Raw genomic sequence first — 27,548 nt, forward strand, 5'->3', positions numbered from 1 at the left:
TGAGTTTGCTGGTTTGGGATTTGCTGCTGAAGAATCCTTGGCGAGTTGCTGCAGTGAATCCTACAGATAGCACAGAATTGCACTCGTGTAAGCCAGCGGTGGATGGAGTGAATGTTTAGGCTAGTAATAAGGTGCCAGTCAAGCCGGCTGTCTTTTCCTGGATGGTGTCTAGCTTGAGTGTTGCAGCTGCACGCATCCAGGCAAATGGAGAGTATTCCATCACACTCCTGACTTGTAGGTTGTGGCGAGTCCTTGGGGAGTCAGGAGGTAAGCGAATTGGTACATGAAACACAGTCTGTTGCCTCTAGTAGCTGTGGCATTTTTGTGGCTGGTCCAGTGACATTCTGGTGAATGGTGAACCCCCCATTAGTAGTAGTGGGAGTCGATGATAATTTCATGGGAAGGTGGTTACGCTCTCTTATTGGGGATGGTCATTACCCGGCACCTGTGTGGTGTGACTGTTGCCACTTATCGGCCCAAGCCTGGATGTTTTCCAGATCTTGCTGCATGCAGACACGGGCTGCTTCATTATCTGAGGAATTGAGAATGGAGCTAAACACTGCAATTATCAGCAAACAGGTTATTGACAAAGCAGCTGAAGATAGTAGGGCTGCAACAGCCACAGCTATCTTCTTTTGTGCTAGGTATGACTCCAGCCACTGGAGAGTTTCCTTCACCCTCCTCCCCCAACTCCCCAACTCCCCAATTCCCATTGACCAGTTTTACTACGGCTCCTTGGTGCCGCATGGTCCAAATGCTGCCTTGATGTCAAGGGCAGTCACTCACTCCACCTCTGGAATGGTCTTGTGCAACCTAAACTGGGCATTGGAAATGGGTTCTTTTGCACTAAATGCAAGTTCTAAGTTTGCACACAGGGCCAGGATCAGTGCCTCTATAATCTCTAAAGGTTGGTGGGCAGCATTCCAAAGTCAAGTGGAAGAAGCAAGAGGTTGTTTTGAACAACTAGTCATAAACCAAATCTTTCTGCATCTCGTGCAAGGACATGATCAACTTTTTCTTTCTCGTTTTCCTCCTTTTTAATGTTAGAATTTCAAAGGTCCATAGTAAGAAAACACGAGTTTGGGTGCTTACTGACATGCAACATGAAGGTCTTGAAGTTTTGAAGAAAGGTCAATATCTGAGACTGTTCAATGATGCTAAGATATTGGTACCTGCACAATGAACTGTTGAATAATATGTAATTTCTAGATTAGATTCCTCATTGATAATGGTGTTAAAATACAATGGCCTGGAATTTGCGGCCAGCGGCGAAGCAAAGGCGTTCACCGCTGATCCTGAAGTAAGTTTCGCACAAAGGTCTTGCAATCTCTCAAAGTTTGGGTTTCCAGACGCATAATTCAAATAAACGTAATACAGTGGGGATCTCTTTGTGCGAACTAGGAGGTGGGTAATTTCTAAAAATTGTAGCTTTTCAAAAATGTTGAGAGGAGAGCAAAACAAAGATTGGGGCTCACTTGTGGGGGAAAGGCAAACATGAAATAAAGATGAACAAACCTCAAATTAAAAAAAAATAAATAAAAATGGATAAATTTGACTGCACAAAGTTTAAAATTTGTTTTTCAAGGCCATAACCTTTGTTTAGCAGCAAAATACGTAGTTAAAACTCCAGTTAGACCTAATTCCTTGGGATCTAACTTTTGTGGAGAATTTTACAGCATAATTACTGCGGAGGAGCCAAAGTTTTAGTGTGTTTCCATGGGGAAGGGCACACGCTGCCTGTGGAGGAGCAGTGAATGACAGACTGCTAGTTCAGGATTTCCACATGTGCCTGCACTAAATCCTGAAGTTGTTGGTCTGTTTCAAGAGCGAAGTGACGGAAAACGCTGCCAATTCGGCGCCATCAGGATCGCAAATTCCGGGCCAACACGATTAGATCCCATAGAGCTCTAAAATGTAATGACAAGTCTTTGGTTTATAATTTACTGGTTTATTCTGTGAAACCTTGACTGTATTTCAAAGCTGATGCATGTAATGTTTAATTTCCCAGTAATCGTTGTTAACTGACCTGTCAAAAAGCCTGTACTAAATGCCATTGCTTTCATGTGTGGACTTCATTCCAAGTCTTGTGTAGTTTTTCAAAATTCAGGTAGATGTCACTGTTATACTGGGCTAACCAACCTGCACTACTACAGTATAAGCTTTTTCCTGTTCTTGCTGATTGCTGTTTCTGGCCAATTGAATCGGAATTAACTTTGTTCTGTTGAGGCATTTGAGTAACTTGTTTTTTGCAAGACAATTGTTGCAATAAAGCTGCCTGAATTATTTGGATCCATTATTTTGTGTTGCTGATGTGCACTTGCTGTCCATCTGCCCATGAAAAAAGGGTAGTTACTGGGGGTGCCAGATCTCTGGGTCCTATTTTGGGAAGGATGCATTCTGTCGAAATTATGTCTCATTTATGGGAATTAATGTTTGGGATGATGATTTTTAGAACCTCTCTTTTTTTTTTTAAATACACAGATTGGAGAAGCAATGTCTGGATTATGGAAATGTAGTGATGCACAGTTTGGAACAGTGTCCCAACACATGGCTCCGGAAACATTCATTTTTTGGAAGGTATTTGAATCCTTTGGGAAGTTTTGAGTGTTTGTACATAGTTTTGTAAAACAGCTTTTTATCTAACAGATGGCAGTATGCAAATGAAAATTTTAAATTTCTACTTGCTGCTTGAACTGTCTGTTATGATCTTCCCTCCTTCTGTTCTTTTTCCTCTCCTCTACTCCTTAGACACCATTTATTTTCTCTTTGCCCTGCTCCACATTACAAGCTCCTTCCACTGCCACCCATATCCCAGGGTGCTTCTCCACTGCTTTCTCTTTCCAACTCGCCAAGCTACCACAAGATTGGGGCTGCATTACTCTCTCTCCTTTCTGCTTGCTATGGGGCTCGCTTGGCCCCATACTACTTTCATTATAGTGTTTCCTGTGGGTTTTGTTTGAATGTAATACAGTCCGAAACAGTTAACTCCTGTCTGCGATTGCTGTTGCTTTGTCTTGCAGATGTTTGGTGGAGTTCTTTTTGATTCTGACTCAACTGGGGTTTTGCTGTGTTTACTTCGTATTTCTGGCTGACAACATTAAGCAGGTAGGTTTTACTTTGTGGAGCAGATAAGTGATGCTGTTAATCAAACACCCTGATTGGACACTGGATTGTAGCTATCACGTTGGTGAAACCATAATTTTTCTCCCCTTCCCACTTTGTACTTATTCATATTGGAGTATGATATGCAGGAATTCTTACCTTCATGAAATGACAAGGTTACAAAGTGGAATTTGGAGAACTGTACAGAACCCAGTAAATCTGAGGAACAGGCAAGAACTATAAGCTCATGGCACCGATTCTACAATATTTTTTGCCAGAAGGAGAACAAAAGGCAGAGTTGTGTACAGCATATGCTTATTAAATCTTTGCATGACTAATCAATTCTAGCTTTTTCTTTTAGGTTGTTGATGTAGCAAATGCTACAAATAATAACTGTCATCAAAACATCACAACAATAGAACCTGGAAGTATGGACAACCGTCTGTACATGCTTAGCTTTCTGCCATTCATCATTCTGTTGGTATTCATTCAGAATCTGAGGTACCTGGCTCCTTTCTCCATGCTAGCCAACCTAGCCATGTGCGTGAGCCTCTTTTTCATCTACTTCTACATCTTCAGTGTGAGTAGTCTGAATGTATTTTCTATCTGTAGCTTTCTGTGATGTGATTTTTAGTATCCATTCTATGGAACTTTTAAAACAGCCGGTGGCTTCCCTGACACTGTTCTAGAAGTATTATTTTGTACTATGAGTGGTTAAAAAATCACAAACTTATGATGGTCAGACCGTGTTTGAAATTTTGCAGTGTGCCTAATCCTACCATAGCTGAGTTCAGCCTATATTTGTGCAAATCTTGGCTGTCTTTAGTTTCATTACTTACCACCTGAAATCAAAGCCATGACACATGCTTGGCGTTCAGAGATCATGCACATTACATAATACAATTTTTTGAAAGTTTCTTGAAGCTGTTGGTCTGTTTACTGCCTTATTGCTAAAGTTGAACTATTGGAATCTGGACTTGGTACCAGGAATACCTTGTGTATTTATAGCTTTGCAGCATCTGATTTTTAGGTCTGAAAATATTGGTCTAAAGCTGGAAAATATTGAGTAAACAAAATTCAGTTGTATTCTGTTTTTCTTACAGAATATAATCTAAGGCCTTTTTAAAAATGTATTGGGGCTTTACAATAGAAATGAAGTACAAAGTTGTTGAAGAACCTATACTGTACATATAATTAAAACCACTTGGGCTCTAGCTCTCAAAAAAAACCAACCCTCGATCCCTTCGTCTTTGCAAACTACCACCCTATCTCCAACCTACCTGTCCTCTCAAGTCCTTGAACGTGGTGTCACCTCCCAAATCCATGCCCAGCTTTCCATGTTTGAATCCTTCCAATCCCTGTTTCCGTGCCTGCCACACTACCAAAATGGTTCATCAAAGTCACAAATTGACATCTTCTGTGACTGTGACAAAAGCAAACTATCCCTCCTTGTCCTCCTTGTCTACAGCCTTTGACACGGTTAACCATTCTCTCCTTCTCCAACACCCCTCCACTGTCATCCAGCTGGGTGGAACTGCACTTGCCTGGTTCTATTCTTATCTATTTAATCTCTGATTATAGCCAGCGAATCACCTGCAATGGCTTCTCTTCCCGCCCCCTGCATCATTGTCTCTGGTGTCCCTCCTATTTCTCATCTACATGTTGCCCCTTGGCGACGACATCCAGAAACACCGCATCAGTTTCCACATGTACGCTAATGATACCCAGCTTTACCTCACTACCACTTCTCTCAACCATTCCACAGTCTTTAAATTGTCAGACTGCTTGTCTGACATCCAGTTCTGGATAAGCAGAAATTTTCTCCAATTGACTATTGGGAAGACCGAAGCCATTGTTTTTGGTCCTTGCCACAAACTCCGTTCCCTAGACACTGGCTTCATCCCTCTCCCCAACTCTTGTCTGAGGCTGAACCAGACTGTTCGCAACCTTGGCGTCATATTTTACCCTGAAATGAGCTTTCGACCACAATCTGCAGCATAACTAAGACCGCCTATTACCTCTTCTAACATCGCCTGACTCCGCCCTTGCCGCAGCTCATCCGCTGCTGAAGCCCTCATCCATGCCTTTGTTACCTCTAGACTTGACGGTTCCAACGCACACCTGGCTGGCCTTCCACATTTTACCCTACGTAAATTAGAGGTTATCCAAAAATCATTTGCACGTGTCATAGAAAATAGGTGCAGGAGTAGGCCATTTGGCCCTTCGAGCCTGCTTAGAGAGTCCTAACACTCAAGTCCCGCTCACGCATCACCCATGTGCTCGCTGACCAACATTGACTTGTGGTTAAGCAATGCCTTGATTTTCAAAATTCTCATCCTTATTTTCAAATCCCTCCATGACTTTGCCCCTCCCTATTTCTAATCTCCTCCAGCCCCACAAACCCCCCCCCTCCGAGATGTCTGCGCTCCTCTAATTCTGCCCTCCTGCGCAACCCTGATTGTAATCACTCAACCATTGGTGGCCATGCTTTCTGTTGCCTCAGCCCCAAGCTCTGGAACTCCCTGCCTAAACCTCTCCGCCTCTCTACCTCTCTTTCCTCCTTCAAGACGCTCCTTAAAATCTACCTCTGTGACCCTGCACTAATTTCTACTTGAGGCTTAGTGCCAAATTTTCATCACATAATACTCCTGTGAAGCACCTTGGGACGTTTCACTACGTTAAAGGCGCTATATAAATACAAGTTGTTGTTGTTGTAGCTGATATCAAAAAGTGCTCTAAACCAATATGCAGCAATTGAGAGCTTAGTCACTAAGTAGTCATGCAGCCTTCAATCCAGATTTTGCAGTTACTACAAAGGACTGAATTATTTTAAATCAAATAAGTTGTGCTTTAAATGTTTTTGGCCTCGGTTGGGGCATGATCTTTTAGAATTAACATTTTACTCCATTATTGAAATGCCATGTGTGGATTTATTTAATTCTCTGACCACACCTTGAGAATTGTATGCAGTTTTGGTCTCCTAATCTAATCTGAGGAAGGGCATTCTTGCTATTGAGGGAGTGCCGCAAAGGTTCACCAGACTGATTCCTGGGATGGCAGGATTGACATAAAAGACTGGATCGACTAGGCTTATATTCACTGGAATTTAGAAGAATGAGAGGGGATCTCATATAAACATATAAAATTCTGACGGGATTGGACAGGTTAGATGCAGGAAGAATGTTCCTGATGTTGGGGAAGTCCAGAACCAGGGGTCACAGTCTAAGGATAAGGGGTAAGCCATTTAGGACTGAGATGAGGAGAAACTTCTTCATTCAGAGAATTGTGAACCTGTGGCATTCTTACTACAAAGTTGTTGAGGCCAGTTTGTTAGATATATTCAAAAGGGAGTTAGATGTGGCCCTTACGGCTAAAGGGATCAAGGGGTATTGAGAGAAAGCAGGAATGGGGTACTGAAGTGCATGATCAGCCATGATATTGAATGGTGGTGCAGACTTGAAGGGCCGAATGGCCTACTCCTGCACCTACTTTCTATGTTTGCAGACATTAAGGTCCTAAGATTGGGCAAAACTTGTACTGAGAGCTTCTATCTGTGACCATTTGACATCCTTAATGCCAGTGGTCATGTGATCCCTGAGACTGAAGTTATTGGCACAGTGGTCTTATAGCTACTTGCCATCATACCAGCTGGCATGAGTGGATTTGGCTTCAGAAGAATGCCTTGTGGTATGCAATGCACATTGTATTGTGTACCTATTTTTGGTCGCAATACTGGTTCACTTTTGGATTGGGGTGCTCATCCAAATAAGTAAAAGGCACTTGGGCACCTTGGCCAAAATTTCAAGTTTAGAATAGTTTGGTTTCACAGCTAAAAGGTCAACAGCTTCTTGTGTGGCACACATGATGCTCAAGTATGTCGGGATAGAGTCCAATGGTCCTAAGCAAGTGTAATGTTACTTGAATTCAGTCGGTTTGCTTGACGAGTCTTGAGTCGACAGTGGTGGCTTGAAACTTCAATTTGAATGAAATGTTGCGGTGGATGTAATGTTCGCATTTGGGGCAATAAATAAGTTGGAGTTGCAAGGATATGCTTTGGCCTTGGGGACAGTACTAATAGAGCATGCTGCAATTAATTATTCTGTATTTCCATGGAAAATAAACTGAAGGATGTTCTTGTAGAAAATGATAATGTTCTGGCCTGATACATTAGTTCATGAATTGGTTCGGATGAGTGGAGAAGGGTCAAAGTTTACCTCTTGTACCATTTACACCATAGATGAGGCTGCATAATTTTGGTTGAGCAGATTATCTGAATAAAATTCGGTATGCAACACATGTTTAAATGAGGACTGACCCATTGAAATGTGCTTTCCTCTATATTGCCACTTTCCATAATTGTGTGTTGATCTTTAGCAGTTCAACTGCTAAACATCTAGAGAAAAGGCAGGCGAAGGCCTCGTTAAAAAGCAAAACTCGGTCTGATATGTGACCCCAACGCCATTTTAATGCACAGTTGCGTGCTGAGTGCAGACATGGCCATGAAACACTGGGCACCAAGGAGCAGCAGACCCAGAAGAGGGCCAAGAAGGTCGGGCAATAAAAGTTTTTAAAGGCTTTGTGGGCCAGGATGAGCAAGAGTGCACCACTCCCATCCACTGACCTGACTGGCAGAGTGCCCCCTTGCCCAGCTCCCTCCCGTCTGCCTCCTTGTCATTCCCTGGAGACTCCAGGATGGTATGTTGTCTCCCTGGTGCAAGGGTCAAGGATGTCTCGGAGTTGCTGCAGGGCATTCTGGAGGGGGAGGGTGAACAGCCAGCTGTCGTGGTGCATGTAGGTACCAACGATATAGGTAAAAAATTGGATGAGTTGAATTTAGGGAGCTAGGAGTTAAATTTAAAAAGTAGAACCTCAAAGGTAGTAATATCAGGATTGCTACCAGTGCCACATGCTAGTCAGAGTAGGAATAACAGGATAGTTCAGATGAATACGTGGCTTGAGGAGTGGTGCAAGGGAGAGGGATTCAAATTCCTGGGACATTGGAACCGGTTCTGGGGGAGGTGGGACCATTACAAACTGGATGGTCTGCACCTGGGCAGGACCTGAACCGATGTCCTCGGCAGAGTGTTTGCTTGTGCTGTTGGGGAGGGTTTAAACTAATATGGCAGGGGGATGGGAATCTACACAGGGAGGCAGAGGGAAGTAAAAAGGGGCCAGAATCAAAAGGTAGGAAGGAGAAAAACAAGAGTGGAGGGCAGAGAAATCAAAGGCAAAAATCAAAAAGGGCCACATCACAACATAATTCTAAAAGTGCTTAAAAAAAACAAAACAAGCCTGAAGGATCCGAGTCTCAATGTGAGGAGCATTTGTAATAAGGTGGATGAATTAACTGCACAGCTAGCTGTTAACGGATATGATGTAATTGGGATTACGGAGACATGGCTCCAGGGTAACCAAGGCTGCGAACTCAACATCCAAGGGTATTCAATATTCAGGAAGGATAGACGGGAAAGAAAAGGAGGTGGGGTAGTGTTACTGGTTAAAGAGGAGATTAACGCCATAGTAAGGAAGGTTATTAGCTTGGATGATGTAGAATCGATATGGGTAGAGCTGCGAAACACCCAACAGGCAGGAAACGTAAGTGGGAGTTGTGTACAGACCAGCAAACAGTAGTGGAGAGGTTGGGGATGGCATCAAATAGAAAATTAGGGTACAACAGTTATCATGGGTGACTTTAATTTACATATAGATTGGGCTAACCAAACTGGTAGCAGTACTGTGGAGGAGGATTTCCTGGAGTGTATAAGGGATGTTTTCTAGATCAATATGTCGAGGAACCAACTATAAAGCAGCCCATCCTAGACTGGGTCTTGTGTAATGAGAGAGGATTAATTAGCAATCTGGTTGTGCGAGGCCCTTTGGGGAAGAGTGACCATAATCTGGTAGAATTCTTCATTAAGATGGAGAATGACAATTAATTCAGAGACTAGGGTCCTGAACTTAAAGGTAACTTCGATGGTATGAGACGTGAATTGGCTAGGATATACTGGCGAATGATACTTAAAGGGTTGACGGTGGATAGGCAATGGCAGACATTTAAGGATCACATGGATGAACTACAACAATTGTACATCCCTGTCTGGTGTAAAAATAAAAAGGGGAGGGTGGATCAACTATGGCTAACAAGGGAAATTAGGGATAGTGTTAAATCCAAGGAAGAGGCATATAAATTGGCCAGAAAAAGCAGCAAATCTGAGGAAGAAATTTAGAATTCAGCAGAGGAGGACAAAGGGCTTAATTAAGAGGGGGAAAATAGCGTACGAGGGGAAGCTCGCAGGGAACATAAAAACGGACTGCAAAAGCTTCTATAGATATGTGAAGAGAAAAAGATTAGTGAAGACTAATGCAGGTCCCTTGCAGTCAATCAGGTGAATTTATAATGGGGAACAAAAATGGCAGACCAATTGAACAAATGCTTTGGTTCTGGCTTCACGAAGGAAGACACAAATAATCTTCCGGAAATATTAGGGGACCGAGGGTCTAGTGAGAAGGAGGAACTGAAGGAAATCCTTATTAGTCAGGAAATTGTGAAGGAAATTGATGGGATTGAAAACAGATAAATCCCTAGGGCCTGATAGACTGCATCCCAGAGTACTTAAGGAAGTGGTCCTCGAAATAGTGGATGCATTGGTGGTCATTTTCCAACATTCTTTAGACTCTGGATAAGTTCTTTTGGATTGGAGGGTAGCGAACGTAACCCCACTTTTTTTTTTTAAAAAGGAGGGAGAGAAAACCGGGAATTATAGACCAGTTAGCCTGACGTCAGTAGTGGAGAAAATGTTGGAATCAATTATTAAAGATGAAATAGCAGCGCATTTAGAAAGCAGTGACTTGGATCGGTCCAAGTCAGCATGGATTTATGAAAGGGAAATCATGCTTGACAAATCTTCTGGAACTTTTTGAGGATGTAACTAGTAGAGTGGACAAAGGAGAACCAGTGGATGCTGTGTATTTGGAATTTCAAAAGACTTTTGACAAGGTCCCACACGAGATTAGTGTGCAAAATTAAAGCACATGGTATTGGGTAATGTATTGACGTGGATAGAGAACTAGTTGGCAGACAAGAAGCAAAGAGTAGGAATAAACGGGTTCTTTTCAGAATGGCAGGCAGTGACTACTAGGGTACCGCAAGGTTCAGTGCTGGGACTCCAGCTATTTAGAATATATATTAATGATTTAGACAAAGGAATTGAATGTAATATCTCCAAGTTTGCAGATGAGACTAAGCTGGGTGGTGCTGTTGTGAGGAGGATGCTAAGAGGCTGCAGGGTGACTTGGACAGGTTAGGTGAGTGGGCAAATGCAGTATAATGTAGATAAATGTGAAGTTATCCACTTTGATGGCAAAAACAGGAAGGCAGAATATTATCGGAATGGTGACAGATTAGGAAAAGGGAAGTGCAACGAGACCTGGGTGCAATGCTGCATCAGTCATTGAAAGTTGGCATGCAGGTACAGCAGGCGGTGAAGAAGGCAAATGGCATGTTGGCCTTCATAGCGAAAGGATTTGAGTATAGGTGCAGGGAGGTCTTACTGCAGTTGTACAGGGCCTTGGTGAGGTGACACCTTGAATATTGTGTACGGTTTTGGTCTCCTAATTTGAGGAAGGACATTCTTGCTATTGAGCGAGTGCAGTGAAGGTTCACAGACTGATTCCCGGGATGGCAGGACAGACATATATGAAAGACTGGATCAACTAGGCATATATTCACTGAAATTTAGAAGAATGAGAGGGGATCTCATAGAAACACAAAATTCTGACTGGATTGGACAGGTTAGGTGCAGGAAGCATGTTCCTGATGTTGGGGAAGTCCAGAACCAGGGGTCACAGTCTAAGGATAAGGGGTAAGCCATTTAGGACCGAGATGAGGAGAAACTTCTTCACCCAGAGTTGTGAGCATGTGGAATTCTCTACCACAGAAAGTTGTTGATACCAGTTCTTTAGATATATTCAAAAGGGAGTTGGATGTGGCCCTTATGGCTAAAGGGATCAAGGGGTATGGAGAGAAAGCAGGAATGGGGTACTGAAGTTGCATGATCAGCCATGAGATTGAATCATGGTGCAGGCTCGAAGGGCCAAATGGCCTACTCCTGCACCTATTTTCTATGTTTTTTTGTTTCCAGGAGGAGTCTGGCCTGTATTACATGAAATGGCCTAGGTCTTATGCTGGTGAGTTGGGGTGTGCCTGCTGCTCATGCTGCAGGCCCTTGGCCTGTCTCTTGCCCCAGATTAAAATTGGGGCTTGAGATTCAGTTCTGAGATTCGGTGAGGGGGAAGAAGAGGGAGGCATTAGATATCCAATGCATGGAAAAGTCTTAAGCTCTCTCCGCCCTCTAAATATCTGACAGTTCTCATTCCAGAGTTAAATCTTTACAAATTTTCAATATGAATGACCTGACACGGGAGGGTGTGGTGGATAATATACATCTAAATATGAAATTTAATACACTATTCTTACTCTTGCAGAATATTTCAAATCCAAAGGATCTGCCACCAGTGACTGGGTGGAAACCTTATGCAATGTTTTTTGGAACGGCCATATTTGCATTTGAAGGCATTGGTGTGGTGAGTGAAATTTAGTTCATTATATCAATGGTGGTATTGGTAGCCTCTTGGACAGTGGTGTTCAATTCTGAGATTGCACTGCGATCCTGTATAGTAATTGGCAATTAACTCAGCACTTCGATAACTTAAACACTACTTGAAACTACCACCGCTCAATGAACCATTGCTTCAGTTCCACTTTCCTACATTTGTGAAGGTTTGTATCCTTTAGATAAATGCAAATGATCTGCATTATTGGAGTCCATTATTAAAGAAGCAGTAGCAGGTCATTTGGAAAAGCAAAATTTGGTCAGGCAGAATCAGCATGGATTTATGAAGGGGGAAGTCATGTTTGACAAATTTGCTGGACTTCTTTGAGGATGTAACGAACAGGGTGAATAAAGGGGAACCAGTGGATGTGGTGTATTTGGACTTCCAGAAGGTATTTGACAAGGTGCCACATAAAAGGTTACTGCACAAGATAAAAGTTCACGGGGTTGGTGGTAATATATTAGCATGGATAGAGGAGGATTGGCTAACAGAAAACAGTCTCAGGATAAATGGTTCATTCTCTGGTTGGCAATCAGTAACTAGTGGGGTGCCTCAGGGATCAGTGCTGGGACCCCAACTATTTACAATCTATATTAACGGCTTGGAAGAAGGGACTGAGTGTACCGTAGCCAAGTTTGCTTTTCCTCCCATCTTTGTATTGTCAGCAATGTGTGAGGAGGACACACAAAATCTGCAAAAGGACATAGACAGGCTAAGTGAGTGGGCAAAAATTTGGCAGATGGAGTATAATGTGGGAAACATAGAAAATAGGTGCAAGAGTAGGCAATTCGGCCCTTTGAGCCTGCACCACCATTCAATATGATCATGGCTGATCATGCAACCCCATTTCTGCTTTCTCCATACCCCTTGATCCCTTTAGCCGTAAGGGCCACATCTAACTCCTTTTGAATATATCTTAATGAAGTGGCCTCAACAACTTTCTGTGGTAGCGAGTTCCATAGATTCACAATTCTGAGTGAAGAAGTTTCTCCTCATCTCGGTCCTAAATGGCTTACCCCTTATCCTTAGACTGTGAGCCCTGGTTCTGGACTGCCCCAACATAGTGAACATTCTTCCTGCATCTAACCAGTCCAATCCTGTCAGAATTTTGTGTTTCTACAAGATCCCCTCATTCTTCTAAATCCCAGTGAATGTAAGCCTAGTCGATTCAGTCTTTCTTCATATGTCAGTCCTGCCATCCCGGGAATCAATCTGGTGAACCTTCGCTGCACTCCCTCAATAGCAAGAATGTCCTTCCTCAGATTAGGAGACCAAAACTGTACACAATATTAAAGGTGTGGCCTCACCAAGGCCTTGTATAACTGCAATAAGACCTCCCTGCTCCTATACTCAAATCCTCTCGCTATGAAGGCCAACATGCCATTTGCTGCCTTCACTGCCTGCTGTTACCTGCATGCCAACTTTCAATGACTGATGTACCATGATACCAAGGTCTCGTTGCATCTTCCCTTTTCCTAATCTGTCACCATTCAGATAATCTGCCTACCTGTTTTTGCCACCAAAGTGGATAACCTCACATTTATCTACATTATACTGCATCTGCCATGCATTTGCCCACTCACCGAACCTGTCCAAGTCACCCTGCAGTCTCTTCGCATCCTCCTCACAGCTCATACTGCCACCCAGCTTAGTGTCATCTATATGGCCTCCTGCAGTTGAAAAAAATGTTCCTGTTTCGAGACTGCCCTCAAAACATGGCGTAACATCGTAAGTGCGTGACGGAGATATTACATTCAATTCCTTCGTCTAAATCATTAATGTATATTGTAAATAGCTGGGGCCTCAGCACTGAACCTTGCGGTATCCCACTGGTCACTGCCTGCCATTCTGAAAAGGTTCTGTTTATTCCTACTCTGTGCTTCCTGTCTGCCAACCTGTTCTCTATCTGTGTCAATACATTACCCCCAATACCATGTGCTTTAATTTTACAGACTAATCTCTTGTGTGGGACCTTGTCAAAAGCCTTTTGAAAGTCCAAATACACAACATCCACTGGTTCTCCCTTGTCCACTCTACTAGTTACATTCTCAGAAAATTCTAGAAGATTTGTCAAGCATGATTTCCCTTTTATAAATCCATGCTGACTTGGACCGATCCTGTTACTGTTTTCCAAATGCGCTGCTATTACATCTTTAGTGGGGAAAATGTTAGAATCAATTATTAATGTCCGGCTAATCGGTCTATAATTCTGTTTTCTCTCCCTCCTTTTTTTAAAAAGTGGGGTTACATTAGCTACCCTCCAGTCCATAGGAACTGATCGAGAGTCTATAGAATGTTGGAAAATGACCAGCAATGCATCCACTATTTCTATCAGGCCCTGGGAATTTATCGGACTTCAATCCCATCAATTTCCCCAACACAGTTTCCTGACTAATAAAGATTTCCTTCAGTTCCTCCTCCTCGCTAGACCCTCGGTCCCCTAGTATTTCCGGGAGGTTATTCGTATCTTCCTTAGTGACGACAGAACCAAAGTATTTGTTCAATTGGTCTGCCATTTCCTTGTTCCGCATTGTGAATTCACCTGATTCTGACTGCAAGGGACTTGCATTAGTCTTTAGTAATCTTTTTCTCTTCACACATCTATGGACGCTTTTGCAGTCCGTTTTTATGTTCCCTGCAAGCTTACTCTCGTACTCTATTTTCCCTCTCCTAATTAAACCCTTAGTCCTCCTCTGGATTCTAAATTTCTCCCAGTCCTCAGGTTTGCTGCTCTTTCTGGCCAATTTATATGCCTCTTCCTTGGATTTAACACTATCCTTAATTTCCCTTGTTAGCCACAGTTGATCCACCATCCCCTTTTTTATTTTTTACGCCAGACGGGTGTACAATTGTTGTAGTTCATCCATGTGATCTTTAAATGTCTGCCATTGCCTATCCACCGTCAACCCTTTAAGTATCATTCGCCAGTATATCCTAGCCAATTCACGTCTCATACCATCGAAGTTACCTTTAAGTTCAGGACCCTAGTCTCTGAATTAATTGTCATTCTCCATCTTAATGAAGAATTCTACCAGATTATGGTCACTCTTCCCCAAGGGGCCTCACACGACCAGATTGCTAATTAATCCTCTCTCATTACACAAAACCCAGTCTAGGATGGCCTGTTCTCCAGTTGGTTCCTCGACATATTGGTCTAGAAAACCATCCCTTTTACACTCCAGGAAATCCTCCTCCACACTACTACCAGTTTGGTTAGCCCAATCTATATGTAGACTAGTCACCAATGATAACTGCTGTACCCTTATTGCACGCGTCCCTAATTTCCTGTTTGATGCCATCCCCAACCTCCCTACTACTGTTTGATGGTCTGTACACAACTCTCACTAATGTTTTCTTCCCTTTGGTGTTTCGCAGCTCTACTCATATAGATTCCACATCATCCAAGTTAATGTCCTTCTTTACTATTGCATTAATCTCCCCTTTAACCAGTAACACTACCCCATCTCCTTTTCCTTCCTGTCTATCCTTCCTGAATATTGAATACCCCTGGATGTTTTGGTTACCCTGGAGCCATGTCTCCGTAATCCCAATTACATCATATCCGTTAACAGATATCTGCGCAGTTAATTCATCCACCTTATTACGAATGCTCCTCGCATTGCGACTCAGCCTGCAGGCTTGTTTTTTAACACTTTTTTAGAATTATGTTGTAATGTGGCCCTTTTTGATTTTTGCCCTTGATTTCTCTGCCCTCCACTCTTGTTTTTCTCCTTCCTGCCTTTTACTTCTGCTCCCTTTTTACTTCCCTCTGCCTCCCTGCATAGATTCCCATCCCCCTGCCATATTAGTTTAAACCCTCCCCAACAGCACTAGCAAACACTCTGCCTAGCACATCAGTTCGGGTCCTGCCCCGGTGCAGACTGTTCGGTTCATATTGGTCCCACCTCCCCCAGAACTGGTTCCAATGTCCCAGAAATTTGAATCCCTCCCCCTTGCACCACTCCTCAAGCCACATATTCATCTGAACTATTCTGCTATTCCTACTCTGATTAGCACGTGGCACTGGCAGCAATCCTGCGATTGCTACCTTTGATGTCGTACTTTTTAATTAAACTCCTAGCTCCCTAAATTCAGCTTGTAGGACCTCATCCCGTCTTTTACCTATATTGTTGATACCTATAGGCACCACGACAGCTGGCTGTTCACCCTCCCTCTCCAGAATGCCCTGTAGCAGCTCCGAGACATCCTTGACCCTTGCACCGGGGAGGCAACGTACCATCCTGGAGTCTCATTTGCGGCCGCAGAAACTTCTGTCTATTCCCCTTACAGTAGAATCCCCTATCACTAGCTCTCCCACTCTTTTTCCTTCCACCCATGGTGCCATGAACTTAGCTGCTGCTGCCTTTCCCTGATGAGCTATCTCCCCCAACAGTACCCAAAACGGTATATCTGTTTTGGAGGGAGATGACCACAGGGGACCCTTCCCCTTCCCCTGCTCTTCCTGCTGGTCACCATTCCCTATCTGCCTGTGTAACCTTTACCTGTGGTGTGACCAACTCACTAAACATGCTATTCCCGACGTCCTCAGCATCGCGGATGCTCCAGAGTGAATCCATGCGCAGCTCCAGTGCCGTATTGCGGTCTGTCAGGAGCCGCAGCTGGACACACGTCCTGCACACACAGTAGTCAGGGACACTGGAAGCGTCCCTGATTTCTCTCTCAGCACAGGAGGAGCATGACACGGGTATGGGCTCTCCTGCCATGACTTAACCCTTAAATTAACTTAATTTGGCAACAATGCCAATGTTTACCTACTGATAAGAAAAGATAAAGATAAAATACTCACCAATCCACCAGCCAATCACTTGCCCGCTTGGCTATGACGTCACACTTCGATTTCTTTTTACTTCTGTTTACTTTCTGCCCCTGCTGCAGCTGGCCACTCTCGACTGCCGCTGCTCCAAGCTGCTGCCGCCGCCCTTTGCAGTCCCACGCCCGCTCTTCTCTCGCGATGCTGGCCTCCTCCTGTCGTCCATGTCTGAACAAATGACATGGGGAGATCCAGCTGAGTGAGTATCGGGCGTTGGGAGTGAAATTAAAAAGCAGGACCTTGAGGATAATCTCTGGATTATTTCCCGAGCCACGTGTAAATTGGCATAGAAAGTGTCAAATCAGGCGAGTTAATAGGTAACTAAAGGGCTAGTGTGCAAAAGAGGGACACTGGCACCAGTACTGGGACAGGAAGAAGTCTATGGGATGGGCTCTACCTGAACCGGGATGGGACCCGTCTCCCAGCGGAAAAGGTAAATAGGGAGATGGCAAAGACTTTAAACTTACAAGATGGGGGCGAGGGATCTACAAGAAATTAAACCAGCCTAAATATAAACATAACAGGAAAGGAGAGCATAGGAAAAAATAAAGTAAGGGAGGACATTGATTGCCAGGGAATAAATAGTTATAGAACAGGAGTGTTAAAAGATGGTTAACAAAAAAGAGAGAGACTGCTATTAAAAATGTGTTAAACTGTCTATACATCAATGCACAATGTCCGTAATAAAAACGAGGAACTAGAGGCAATAATGTGTTGAGGAACCAGACACCATAGGGATTACTGAGACGTGGCTACAGAAAAAGCAGGACTAGGAATTCAATATTGCAGGATATAACATTTTAGAAAAGATAGAGGGAAGGGGGAGGTGGAGTAGCTGTACTATTAGGGATAACGTAATGGTCGTAGAAGAAAGTAACGCAGCTATCAACAAGACAAAAATAGAATCCATGTGGATAGAGATAAAAGATAAAGGATCAATCACGCTAATAGGGTTGGTCTACAGACCACCCAATAGTGGAAGGGAGGTGGAGGAAAACATATGCAAACAAATTAGGGAAATGAGTTTTTAAAAAAAAAAAGAATAATCATCATGGCGGAGGGGGGGGGGCTTTCAGCTACCCCGATAATTAGCCAGAAGAGGTAGGGAAAAGGGGAGAAGGGAATGAAATTCCGACAATGTATACAGGACTCCTTTCTAACCCAATACGTAAGAAGTCCAACAAGGGAGGATTCTCTATTGGATCTAGTAATGGAGAATGAACCAGAGCAGATAAAAATAGGGCAACATCTAGCCAATAGTGACCCTAAAATAATACACTTTAAGATAATAATTGAGAGAGACATAAATATGCCAGACCAGAGTAATAGATTGGAGAAAAGCTGATTTTGAGGGGCTGAGAATAAAACTTAGGATAAAATGGACAACAATATTGGCAACAATGATTTAGAACAGCAGTGGGAAATATTTAAAACTGTGTTCAACAGAGTCCAGGAAAAATATATTCTGCTAAAAAAACAAGAACAAGCTGAACATTATGGAGACAACATGGATGAATAAAGCCATAAGTGAAAAATTGAGGGTAAGGAACAAGGCATACACCAAGTACATGGACAAGAGATAAGTCAAAAAAACAATTAGAAATGCAAAAAAAAACCATGAAATTAAATTAAATTATCAAGGAACATAAAACAAAATACTTAAATATTTTCCAGGCACACAGATTTTAAAAAAAAAAGGGAAATTGAGATGGGAATAGGACCACTAAGGGATGGACAGGATAATATTTTAAGCAGCAATAGAGATGGCGGAAATATTAAATAATTACTTTGTTTCACTATTTACCAGGGATATACAAGAGGTGGACATGAAATCGGATGATATTCGAAATGAGAGAACTGCATTGAAAAAAAGAGAAATATTAAATAAACTAATCAAACTCGAGGATAAAACCCCTGGTCTGGATGGATTACATCTGTGCATTTTAAAATAATCTCAGCAAGAAATAGCAGAGACATTACTACACAATAATTCGTTTGAACAAGGTGTTGGACAGGCAGATAGCTAACGTAATACAGGTGCGATGTCCAAAATCCGGAGTTCTGAAATGTTCCGGAATCAGGACACTGGGCTGATCCATGGCAGGGTCGTTCGGAAACTGGAGAATGTTCTGAAATCCGGCCCTTTGCCCTGCCCAGCCTCCTCTCGGCCTCACCCCCTGCCTTGGCTGCCCGGCCCGAGCGTGCCTCCCGCGGGCCCGAGTGCGCATCCCCCCCCCCCCCAGTGCTCCCGCCTTGGCCCGATCGCCCCCCCTCGGGATTTCGGACATCACACCTGTACCTATTTTTAAGAAGGGAGGTAGAACATGTCCAAAGAACTATAGACCAGTTAGCTTAACATCGGACTACTGTTCACAATTTATATTCAAGATTTAGACTTTGGAATCCAAAACACAATTTCTAAATTTACAGATGACACCAAATTTGAAGGGGGCTGGGGGGGGGAATAGTCAATACTGAGAAGGATTGAACCAAATTACAAGACATTAATAAACTTGCAGAAAGAGCATGCAATTGGCAAATGAAATTTAACACTGATAAATGATGGCTATTACATTTTGCTAAGAAAAATAGGGAGGTCACATTACTTGGAGGATGCGAATCTAGGTGAAGTAGAAGAGGAAAGGCATCTTGGAGTACAAATAAACATTACAACGTAGCAACACAAGTTAACAAGGCCATAAAAAACAAATCAAGCACTCTGGTTTATTTCTAGAGGAATTGAATTGATAAGTAGAGAGGTTATGCTAAACTTGTATCGAACCTTGGTTAGACCATACAATTCTCGTCGCCATATTATAAAAAGGATAGAGAGGCACTGGAGAGGGTGCAAAAAAGAAAAGATTTACAAGGATGGTACCAGAAATGCGAGGTTATACCCATCAGGGAAGGATGAACAGGCTGGGGGTCTCTTCTCTTGAGTGGTCACCTAATAGAGGACTTCAAAATTATGAAAGGTTTTGCTAGAGTGGATACAGAGAGAATGTTTCCACTTGTGGGAAAGAGCAAAACTAGGGGCCATCAATATAAGATAGTCACTAAGAAATCCAACAGGGAATTCAGAAGAAACTTCTTTACCCAGAGAGTGGTGAGAATGTGGAACGCGCTACCACAGGGAGTGGTTGAAGTGAATAGTATAGATGCATTTAAAGGGAGGCTAGACAAGCATATGAGGGAGAAGGGAATAGATGGTTATGCTGATAGTTAGATGAGGAAAGACAGGAGGAGGCTCGAGTGGAGCATAAACGCCGGCTTGGGCTGAATGACCTGTTTAAGTGCTGTACATCCTATGCAATCCTATGTAATATTTGCAAGTTAGTTGCTGGAATATTTCTTTTGGCTGTTGCTGCAATTCTATGTTTTGGGTGCTTTTCCATACTTGTTTAAAGTTTCAATAGTCTACAGGGAGTGGTCTGGTTGGTGCTCAAGTACCTTTTTGGTGACTTAAAGGCTTGTGCACAAACCAGTTACTTCCAGTCATGGATGGCCTAGTAAGGCTTCCTCTTGGCATGTGCATGACTGAGAGAGTGAGCAGAGACCACGTAGAGCAGGGCAAGCTGCTAGAAGATGGAAGAGGATGAGAAGGGGTCTCAGCAATGCCCTCTCCCTTAATGGCCAGCACTGTCTTCCATGGGGATTAAAACATGTCAGCACGCCTCTTCTCCCCCTGCCCTGCCTGTTAATTCCTGCTGTCTCTTATTGTGCGGCACCTACTCCTGCTACACGCCTGGCATTGACCTCTGGCATGATCTTTTGCCACTGCCTTCTGAGCATGTGTCTGGAGGGCCACCAGCCTCCCATAAGGATACAGGACTCCTCTCCTCTTTCCACCTCTTCCACCATGACCTTTAATGCAGCATCTGAGAACTTTGGTGCACGCGCTCTCCCATGGTCAGCCATCGTTGATTCTTTCATAGCACACTATTCAGAATGATCTCAGCACCACCAACAGCCACAACGCACCTCTCCTTTGAGGTACAGACTAGCTTTAAGTACTGCTAAGCACTAATGATATTCAGCCCCATAGTGATGTGTGCAGCCAATGAATAGCGCTGCCTGCACGCAGAAATCGGGGAAATGAGCAGGCAGCACGAAGTTGGTGTCCTGCCTGCATTGCAATCAAAGGGTACAGGTTAATCGAGCATCACGATCCCTGCGCCCATTTTCAGGGGTTATCCAATTTAACTCCGTGACTATTTTGACAGAAGTCATAACATTGTAACATTAGGAACAGGAGTAGGCCATTCAGTCCCTTGGGCCTGCTCTGCCATTCAATTGGATCATGGATCATGCACATCCACTCCATTTTCCCACGTTTGCTTCATATCCCTTTTATTCCGTTGTCTAAAAAAATTCAAGTTAGAAATTCAACACGGGCAAAAATCCAGAACTTGTCCAAGGTGCTTGTAATGACTCTATACCGAGCTAACCTAAGATGTGTTTTAATTCACTGTTTTCTTTAAGGTGCTGCCACTAGAAAACCACATGCAGCAACCACAGAAATTTCCGATGATTCTGTATTCAGGCATGACGATCGTCACGATGTTGTACTTGACTCTGGGAGTTACGGGATACATTTGCTTTGGGGATGAAATTAAAGGAAGCATCACTCTCAATTTGCCAGCCTGCTGGTAAGTTTTCTGGAGAACGTTGCTAACCTTGCACTCGCTGGTTATTCTGATCACTGCTTTCAGCCTGTAACACACATTATATATTTCTGTTCTGTATCGAGAGCTACTCCTTTTTAAAGCTATTGTACAGACAGGTTTTAATAGCTGGCGTACTGCATCTTGTCTATCCCAAAAACAAAGCTTCTTGACAATTTTCAAACCTAGACTTCAGGACTTGGGTTGTATTTGACAGGTTTTTTTTGCATGTGAAGTCAGCTACCCAAAATTTAGCATGTCCCAGATATTTTGAAATACAAAAGACTGGTTAACCATTCTTCAGAAATGGCAGCTAGGTAGATGATCTCAGGAAAAGAGAGTGGCAGTTTGGAACTTTTAGTTAAGTGTATTTAATTTGTCTAAGATTAGGTTATTTTTCCACTTAATACTGTCCTACTAACTAAGTAGTCGATCAGTGTCATTTGAGTTGAGATGAAGTGTAGTCTTAGATGAAGTGGGATTAGAGAGCATTGGGTAATTGAACGAGGGTATGCAGACAAATCACTTCCCATTTTAATCCTGTATTCTGTCCTTTATTCTTGTATGCTTATATTTATATATTGCATCCACAGTCAACTTTCTTCTATTTTAATGTCTACATCTATGATGGAATTTACTTGGTGTGAACTGGGCACCCTATAATGGCACAATCTGGACACCATATGGTGCTATATTTGGCCATAAACTGCTCTGCTTTGATTACTCGGCAACTTTTTCTCTAACTTTTTCTTGGGTAAGCTATCCCCCCCTCGTCGTCCTCGACCTGTCTGCAGCCTTTGACACGGTTGATCACTCCATCCTCCTCCAACATCTCTCCACCATCGTCCAGCTGGGTGGGACTGCACTTGCTTGGTTCCATTCTTATCTATCTAATCGTAGCCAAAGAATCATCTGCAAATGCTCCTCATCCCACTCCTGCATCGTTACCTCAGGTGTCCCCCAAGGATCTATCCATTGCCCCCTCCTATTTTTCATCTATATGCTGCCCGTTGGTGATATCATCCAAAAACAGTCAGTTTCCACATGTATGCTGACGACACCCAGCTCTACCTCACCACCACTTCTCTTGACACCCCCATGGTCTCTAAATTGTCAGACTGTTTGTCCGATATCCAGTACTGGATGAGCAGAAATTTTCTCCAATTAAATATTGGGAAGACCGAAACCATTGTCTTTGGTCCCTGCCACAAACTGCATTCCCTAGCCACTAACTCCATCTCTCTCCCTAGCATCTATCTGAGGCAGAACCACACTACGCAATAGGTCTCCTATTTGACCCTAAAATGAGCTTCCGGTCACATATCCGTGGCATTACTAAAACTGCCGATTTCTACCTCCGTAACATTGCCCGCCTCCGCCCCTGCCTCAGCTCATCTGCTGAAACCCTCATCAATACCTCTGGACTTGCCTACTCTAACGCACTTCTGGCTGGTCTCCCATATTCTACCATATGGAAACTTGAGGTCATCCAAAACCCGGCAGCCCATGTCCTAACTTGCACCAAGTCCCACTCCTCCATCACTCCTGTGCTCGCTGACCTACATTAGCTCCTGGTTAAGCCACGCCTCAATTTCAAAATTCTCATCCTTGTTTGCAAATCTCTCCATGGCCTCACCCCTCCCTCTCTCTAATCTTTTTCAGCCTCATAAACCCCCCCCCCCCCCCCCCAAAGATATCTGCGCGCCTCAAATTCTGCCCTCGAGTGTCCCTGATTACAATCGCTCAACCATTAGTGGCCGTGCCTTCAGCATCTGTGCCCTTAGCTCTGGAACTCCCTCCCTAAACCTCTCCGCTTTTCTATGTCTCTCTCCTCCTGTAAGACGCTCCTTAAAACCTACCTCCTCGACCAAGCGGTCATCTGCCGTCTTTTCCTCTTGTCTGGCTCGGTGTCAAATTTATTTGTTTTGTCTTATAACACTGCTGTGAAGCGGCTTGGGACATTTTACTACATTAAAGGTGCTTTATAAATAAAAGTTGTTGTACCTGAAAGTTCTGTTGTCCAAAATGAAGGTTTTTGCAAAATAACCAGTTAAATATTTCACAGTAACATGATCAGATTTATCCATTTGAATTGTCCTGTTTAAATGCCTTCATTTTTTTTTCCAGTAGGTCCTTGGCCTATCTCAAAAGTTTGGGCTTGTAGTTAATATTTGTGCCCAACGTTGTGATGCTGTGAGCTGAGCTTTCACTGAGCAGTTGTAGCAGGTGCTGTGCACCTATGAATTGTTGCCACTCCAGTTCTCTAAACTGACCACATTCTGCAGTAAAACTTCAAAGCTTTAGTTATGTAAAATTGGAGTATTTGAAACTGGCTGTGCATATAATAAACTGTTTGAAAGCATGGTAAGCCGATTTGATTTTTCCTCATGCTGTTTAATATAGTATTACCTCTTGTGTAAGATTTTAATTGCTGACTGGGTAAAGGTCATCTTTCCACATTCAAATTTGACTTAATCAAAATAAACAGCCACTTTGAGGTAAATGGATAGGTGGGGAAAAGGGTGAGGGCACCTTTGACTTCCCTGCCCACCTTGAGAGAAGATAGAAGAGTGGATCGAGGATTAAGGGAGCAGTGAGTGGCAGCTAATCCGAGGTTGATATGAGTGGTTTTACAAAGAGCAAAAGTGTGACCTGGGAGCAAGGGGATGGTAACAATGTTACCTCTTCTTTTTTTCGGCCGCGCGGTATCTGTTCCAGCGCCAGAGTGGCCAGCTCCGGACCTCCTGATTGCTGAGAGATCATGTGCCTGCGCACCTTGGGACAAACATTGGAATGGAAAGGGCACTTTATCTGCTAGTAATTATCCACTCTGACATTACATAGAAGTAAACTAAAGAATGTCATGTTCAATTTATGTGTAGTGGTGTAGCTGAGCAGTTAGCCTTCAGATAAAACCTTGAATCGGTCATATCTTTATACGGTCCTGAAAGTTAAACTCTTGCCAGTGCCCATCAATGGCAACCATCAGTCTTTGCCACATGATGGCCCTGCCTACTTCATACAATTGGCAACAGCATCTTAATTTACCAGTGGACTCGTGCTGAACCATTGCCTGCATTGCTGGCCAGCCAGTTGTTCCTTTAGGCCTGCCACTCCATCCGCTCCCCCACCAAGTTAACCAAGTCTCCGTTTTCCAAACCAGTAGTATACTCCATGTTTGCATTGATGGGAGCAAATGAATACAGCCATTGTGTGCTGACTCTATTCTGGCTAGAATCTAAGTTGCCTGTTGCTCTTCCATCAGGCTGAAGTACGGCAAGGGTAGAAGGTGACAGTGCAATGGCTGTCCTGTTGGCATTTTAACTGCACTGCACTGCGGACCTTCCCCGCAAAGAAACTTCTTGTAGAACAGGCCAGCAGTAGAATCCTTTAGTTCACTGGTTCTTGAACTAAGGTCTGCGGGTCCATAGGGACTTTCCAGGGGGTCTATGAAATAATGTGAAAATGCTTTCTATCGCATAGAAACGCAGCAGCTGTGTGTTGCAAACGTTCCTTGCAGGAGCAGAGCGCATGGACTGAAGCTATAAACCCCATCCGCAAGCTCATAGCAATGGGCAAAAGGATACTGACCTATGGAACAGTTTGTCTTAAGACCATGTCAATGGACATTTGATTCGCCACACGCCTTAAATGCTGCAACAAAAATGTTGCAGAGCAATCCAGCTGTTAGAGTATGGGCCTTTCCTCAGCCAGTTTATATCTGTAAAGTCATGTCTGTTCACTCCACAGATGCTGTCTGACACGCTAAGTGTTTCTAATTTCAGATTTCCAACATCTACAGGATTTTGCTTTTTGTTCACCTTGTGTATTTACTTTTGAGTTCCTTTTACCATCTTGTCTTATTTATATGAAGGATAGAAAGGATGAGCACGTGACTGGAGAGTTGGTGCAGGAGGGAGGGCTTTAAATTCCTGCAGCATTGGGACTGCTTCTGGGAGAGCTGGGACCTGTTGCACCTCAACAGCGACTGGACCAATAACCTCATGAAGTTTTGCTAGTGCTGTTGGGGAGAATTTAAACTAGCTTGGCAGGGGGATGAGAACAAATTCAATAGGGAAGGAAGTAAAGCTGAAATTGGAAAAACGAGAATGTAGAAAGTGAATCTGTAAGTCAGAGGAAATCAGGGTTAGTAAGTAGTAATCAAGGAGGTCTTCCTGTGCTAAATGGTATATACTTTAATGCAAGGAGTATAGCGAATAAGGCGGATGAGCTGAGACTACAGATAGACACTTGGGATTATGACATTATAGCCATTACAGAGACATGGCTGAAAGAGGGGCAGGTTTGGCAGCTCAGTAGTCCTGGTTACAGGATTTTTAGACAGGACAGCGAGGGGGGGGGGGGTAAAAATTCTGAGGTGGCGGGGGGGGGGCGGCCACAGTATTGATTAAAGAAACTATTACAGCTATGAGGAGGGATGATATGTTAGAGGGATCATCAAATGAGGCCACCTGGGTCGAACTGAAAAATAAAAAGGGGTGATCACACTGCTGGGCGTGTATTATAGACTCCCAAACAGTGGGAGGGAGATAGAAGAGCAAATAAGTAGGCAAATTTCTGTGCGGTCCAAAATAAATAGGGCAGTAATAGGGGATTTCAACTATCCTAATATTGAATGGGACAAATATAGTGTGAAGGTGTAGAGGGTGTGGAATTCCTAAAATGCATTCAGGAGAACTTTTTTAGTCAGTATGTACCAAGCCCAACACTGGAGGGGGCGGTTCTAGATTTAGTTTTGGGGAATGAAGCTGGGCAGGTTGAGTCAGTGGGAGGGCACTTGGGTGCGAGTGACCATAATTCAGTCAGATTCGAGGTAGTTATGGATAAGGACAAGGATAGACCAGGAATAAAAGTCCCAAATTGGGGAAAAGCTAACTATGCTAAGTTGAGAAATGATTTGGCCCCAGTGGACTGGAAACAGCTACTTGAAGGTAAATTAGTGTTGGAACAGTGGGAGGCATTCGAGGAGGATATCTGGAGGGCTCAGGCCAAACATGTGCCCTTAAAGAAAAAGGGTGGGTCTAACAATTCTAGAGCCCCTTGTATGTCTAGGGACTTACAGGGGAGGATTTTTTTTTAAAAGGGAAGCTAAATACTGTAACAGCTCTGGAGGAATATAGAAAGTTCAGAGGTGAAATTAAAAAGGATATTAGGAATGCTAAGAGAGAGCATGAAAAATTTTTGGCAAGTAAAATCAAGGAAAACCCAAAGATGTTCTATAAATATATTAAGAGCAAGAGGATAACTAAAGAAAGGGTAGGGCTTACTAGAGACCATGAGGGTAATCTGTGTGTGGTTCTTAATGAATACTTTGTGTCGGTTTTCACAAAGGCAAGGGGCAATGCAGATACTGCTATCGAGGAGTGTGAAATTCTGGATGAAATAAACAGTGGGGGAGGAGGTATTAAGGGGTTTAGCAGCTTTGAAAGTAGATAAGTCCCCAGGCCCGGATTAAATGCATCCCAGGCTGTTGAGCGAAGCAAAAGAGGAAATAGCAAAGGCCTTGACCATCATTTTGCAGTCCTCTTTGAATTCAGGCATGGTGCTGGAGGACTGCGAATGTGATGATCTTGTTTAAGAAGGAAGAAAGGGATAGGCTGAGTAATTACAGGCTTGTCAGCCTAACCTCTGGTGGGAAAATTAATTGGAAAAAGTCCTGAAGGACAGGATAAATCTACATTTAGAAAGGCAAAGTTTAATTAGGGACAGTTAGCACGGATTTGTTAAGGGAAGATCTTGTTTGAATTTTTTGAGGAGGTAACCAGGAGGGTCGATGAGGGTAATGCGCATGATGTAGTGTATATGGACTTTAGCAAAGCTTTTGATAAGGTCCCACATGACAGACTGGTCACTAAGCCAAAAACCCGTGGGATCCTCGGCAAAGTGGCAAGTTGGATCCAAAATTGGCTTAGAGGTAGGAAGCAAATGCTAATGATTGATGGATGTTTTTGTGACTGGAAGAATGTTTTCAGTGGGGTTCCGCAGGGCTCAGTACTGGGTCCGTTGCTTTTTGTGGTATACATCAATGATCTAGATTTGAATATAGAGGGTATGATTAAAATATTTGCAGATGACACTAATATTGGCTGTGTGGTTGATGATGAAGAGGGAAGTCATGGACTGCAGGAGAATATCAATCTACTGGTCAGGTGGGCAGAGCAGTAGCAAATGGAATTTAATTTGGAGAAGTGTGAGGTAATTCACTTGGGGAGGACTAATAAGGAAAGGGTATACACATTAAATGGTGGACCACTTAAGTGTAGATGAGCAAAGGGACCTTGGCGTGCTTGTTTACAGATCCCTGAAAGTGACAGACC

The 27,548-nt window shown here is 43.3% G+C and overlaps 1 protein-coding gene across 5 annotated transcripts in view; it reads left to right on the forward strand.

Moving 5' to 3' along the window:
• The window catches only part of slc36a1 (solute carrier family 36 member 1), a 113,226-nt gene that overhangs the window by 35,179 nt on the left and 50,499 nt on the right, over window positions 1–27,548 (forward strand). For all 5 annotated transcript variants that reach the window (XR_011592985.1, XM_070878069.1, XM_070878071.1 and 2 more), the window contains exons 5-9: window positions 2,482–2,577; window positions 3,021–3,105; window positions 3,464–3,682; window positions 11,587–11,685; window positions 21,029–21,195. Coding sequence is in view for 4 of the 5 variants with exons in the window: in XM_070878069.1 (XP_070734170.1) it covers window positions 2,482–2,577; window positions 3,021–3,105; window positions 3,464–3,682; window positions 11,587–11,685; window positions 21,029–21,195 (666 nt within the window). In the remaining variant the exon portion in view is untranslated. The remainder of the gene's footprint in view (window positions 1–2,481; window positions 2,578–3,020; window positions 3,106–3,463; window positions 3,683–11,586; window positions 11,686–21,028; window positions 21,196–27,548) is intronic.

Source organism: Pristiophorus japonicus, chromosome 4 (assembly GCF_044704955.1).
Source record: "Pristiophorus japonicus isolate sPriJap1 chromosome 4, sPriJap1.hap1, whole genome shotgun sequence".
Taxonomy (NCBI): Eukaryota; Metazoa; Chordata; class Chondrichthyes; family Pristiophoridae; genus Pristiophorus; species Pristiophorus japonicus.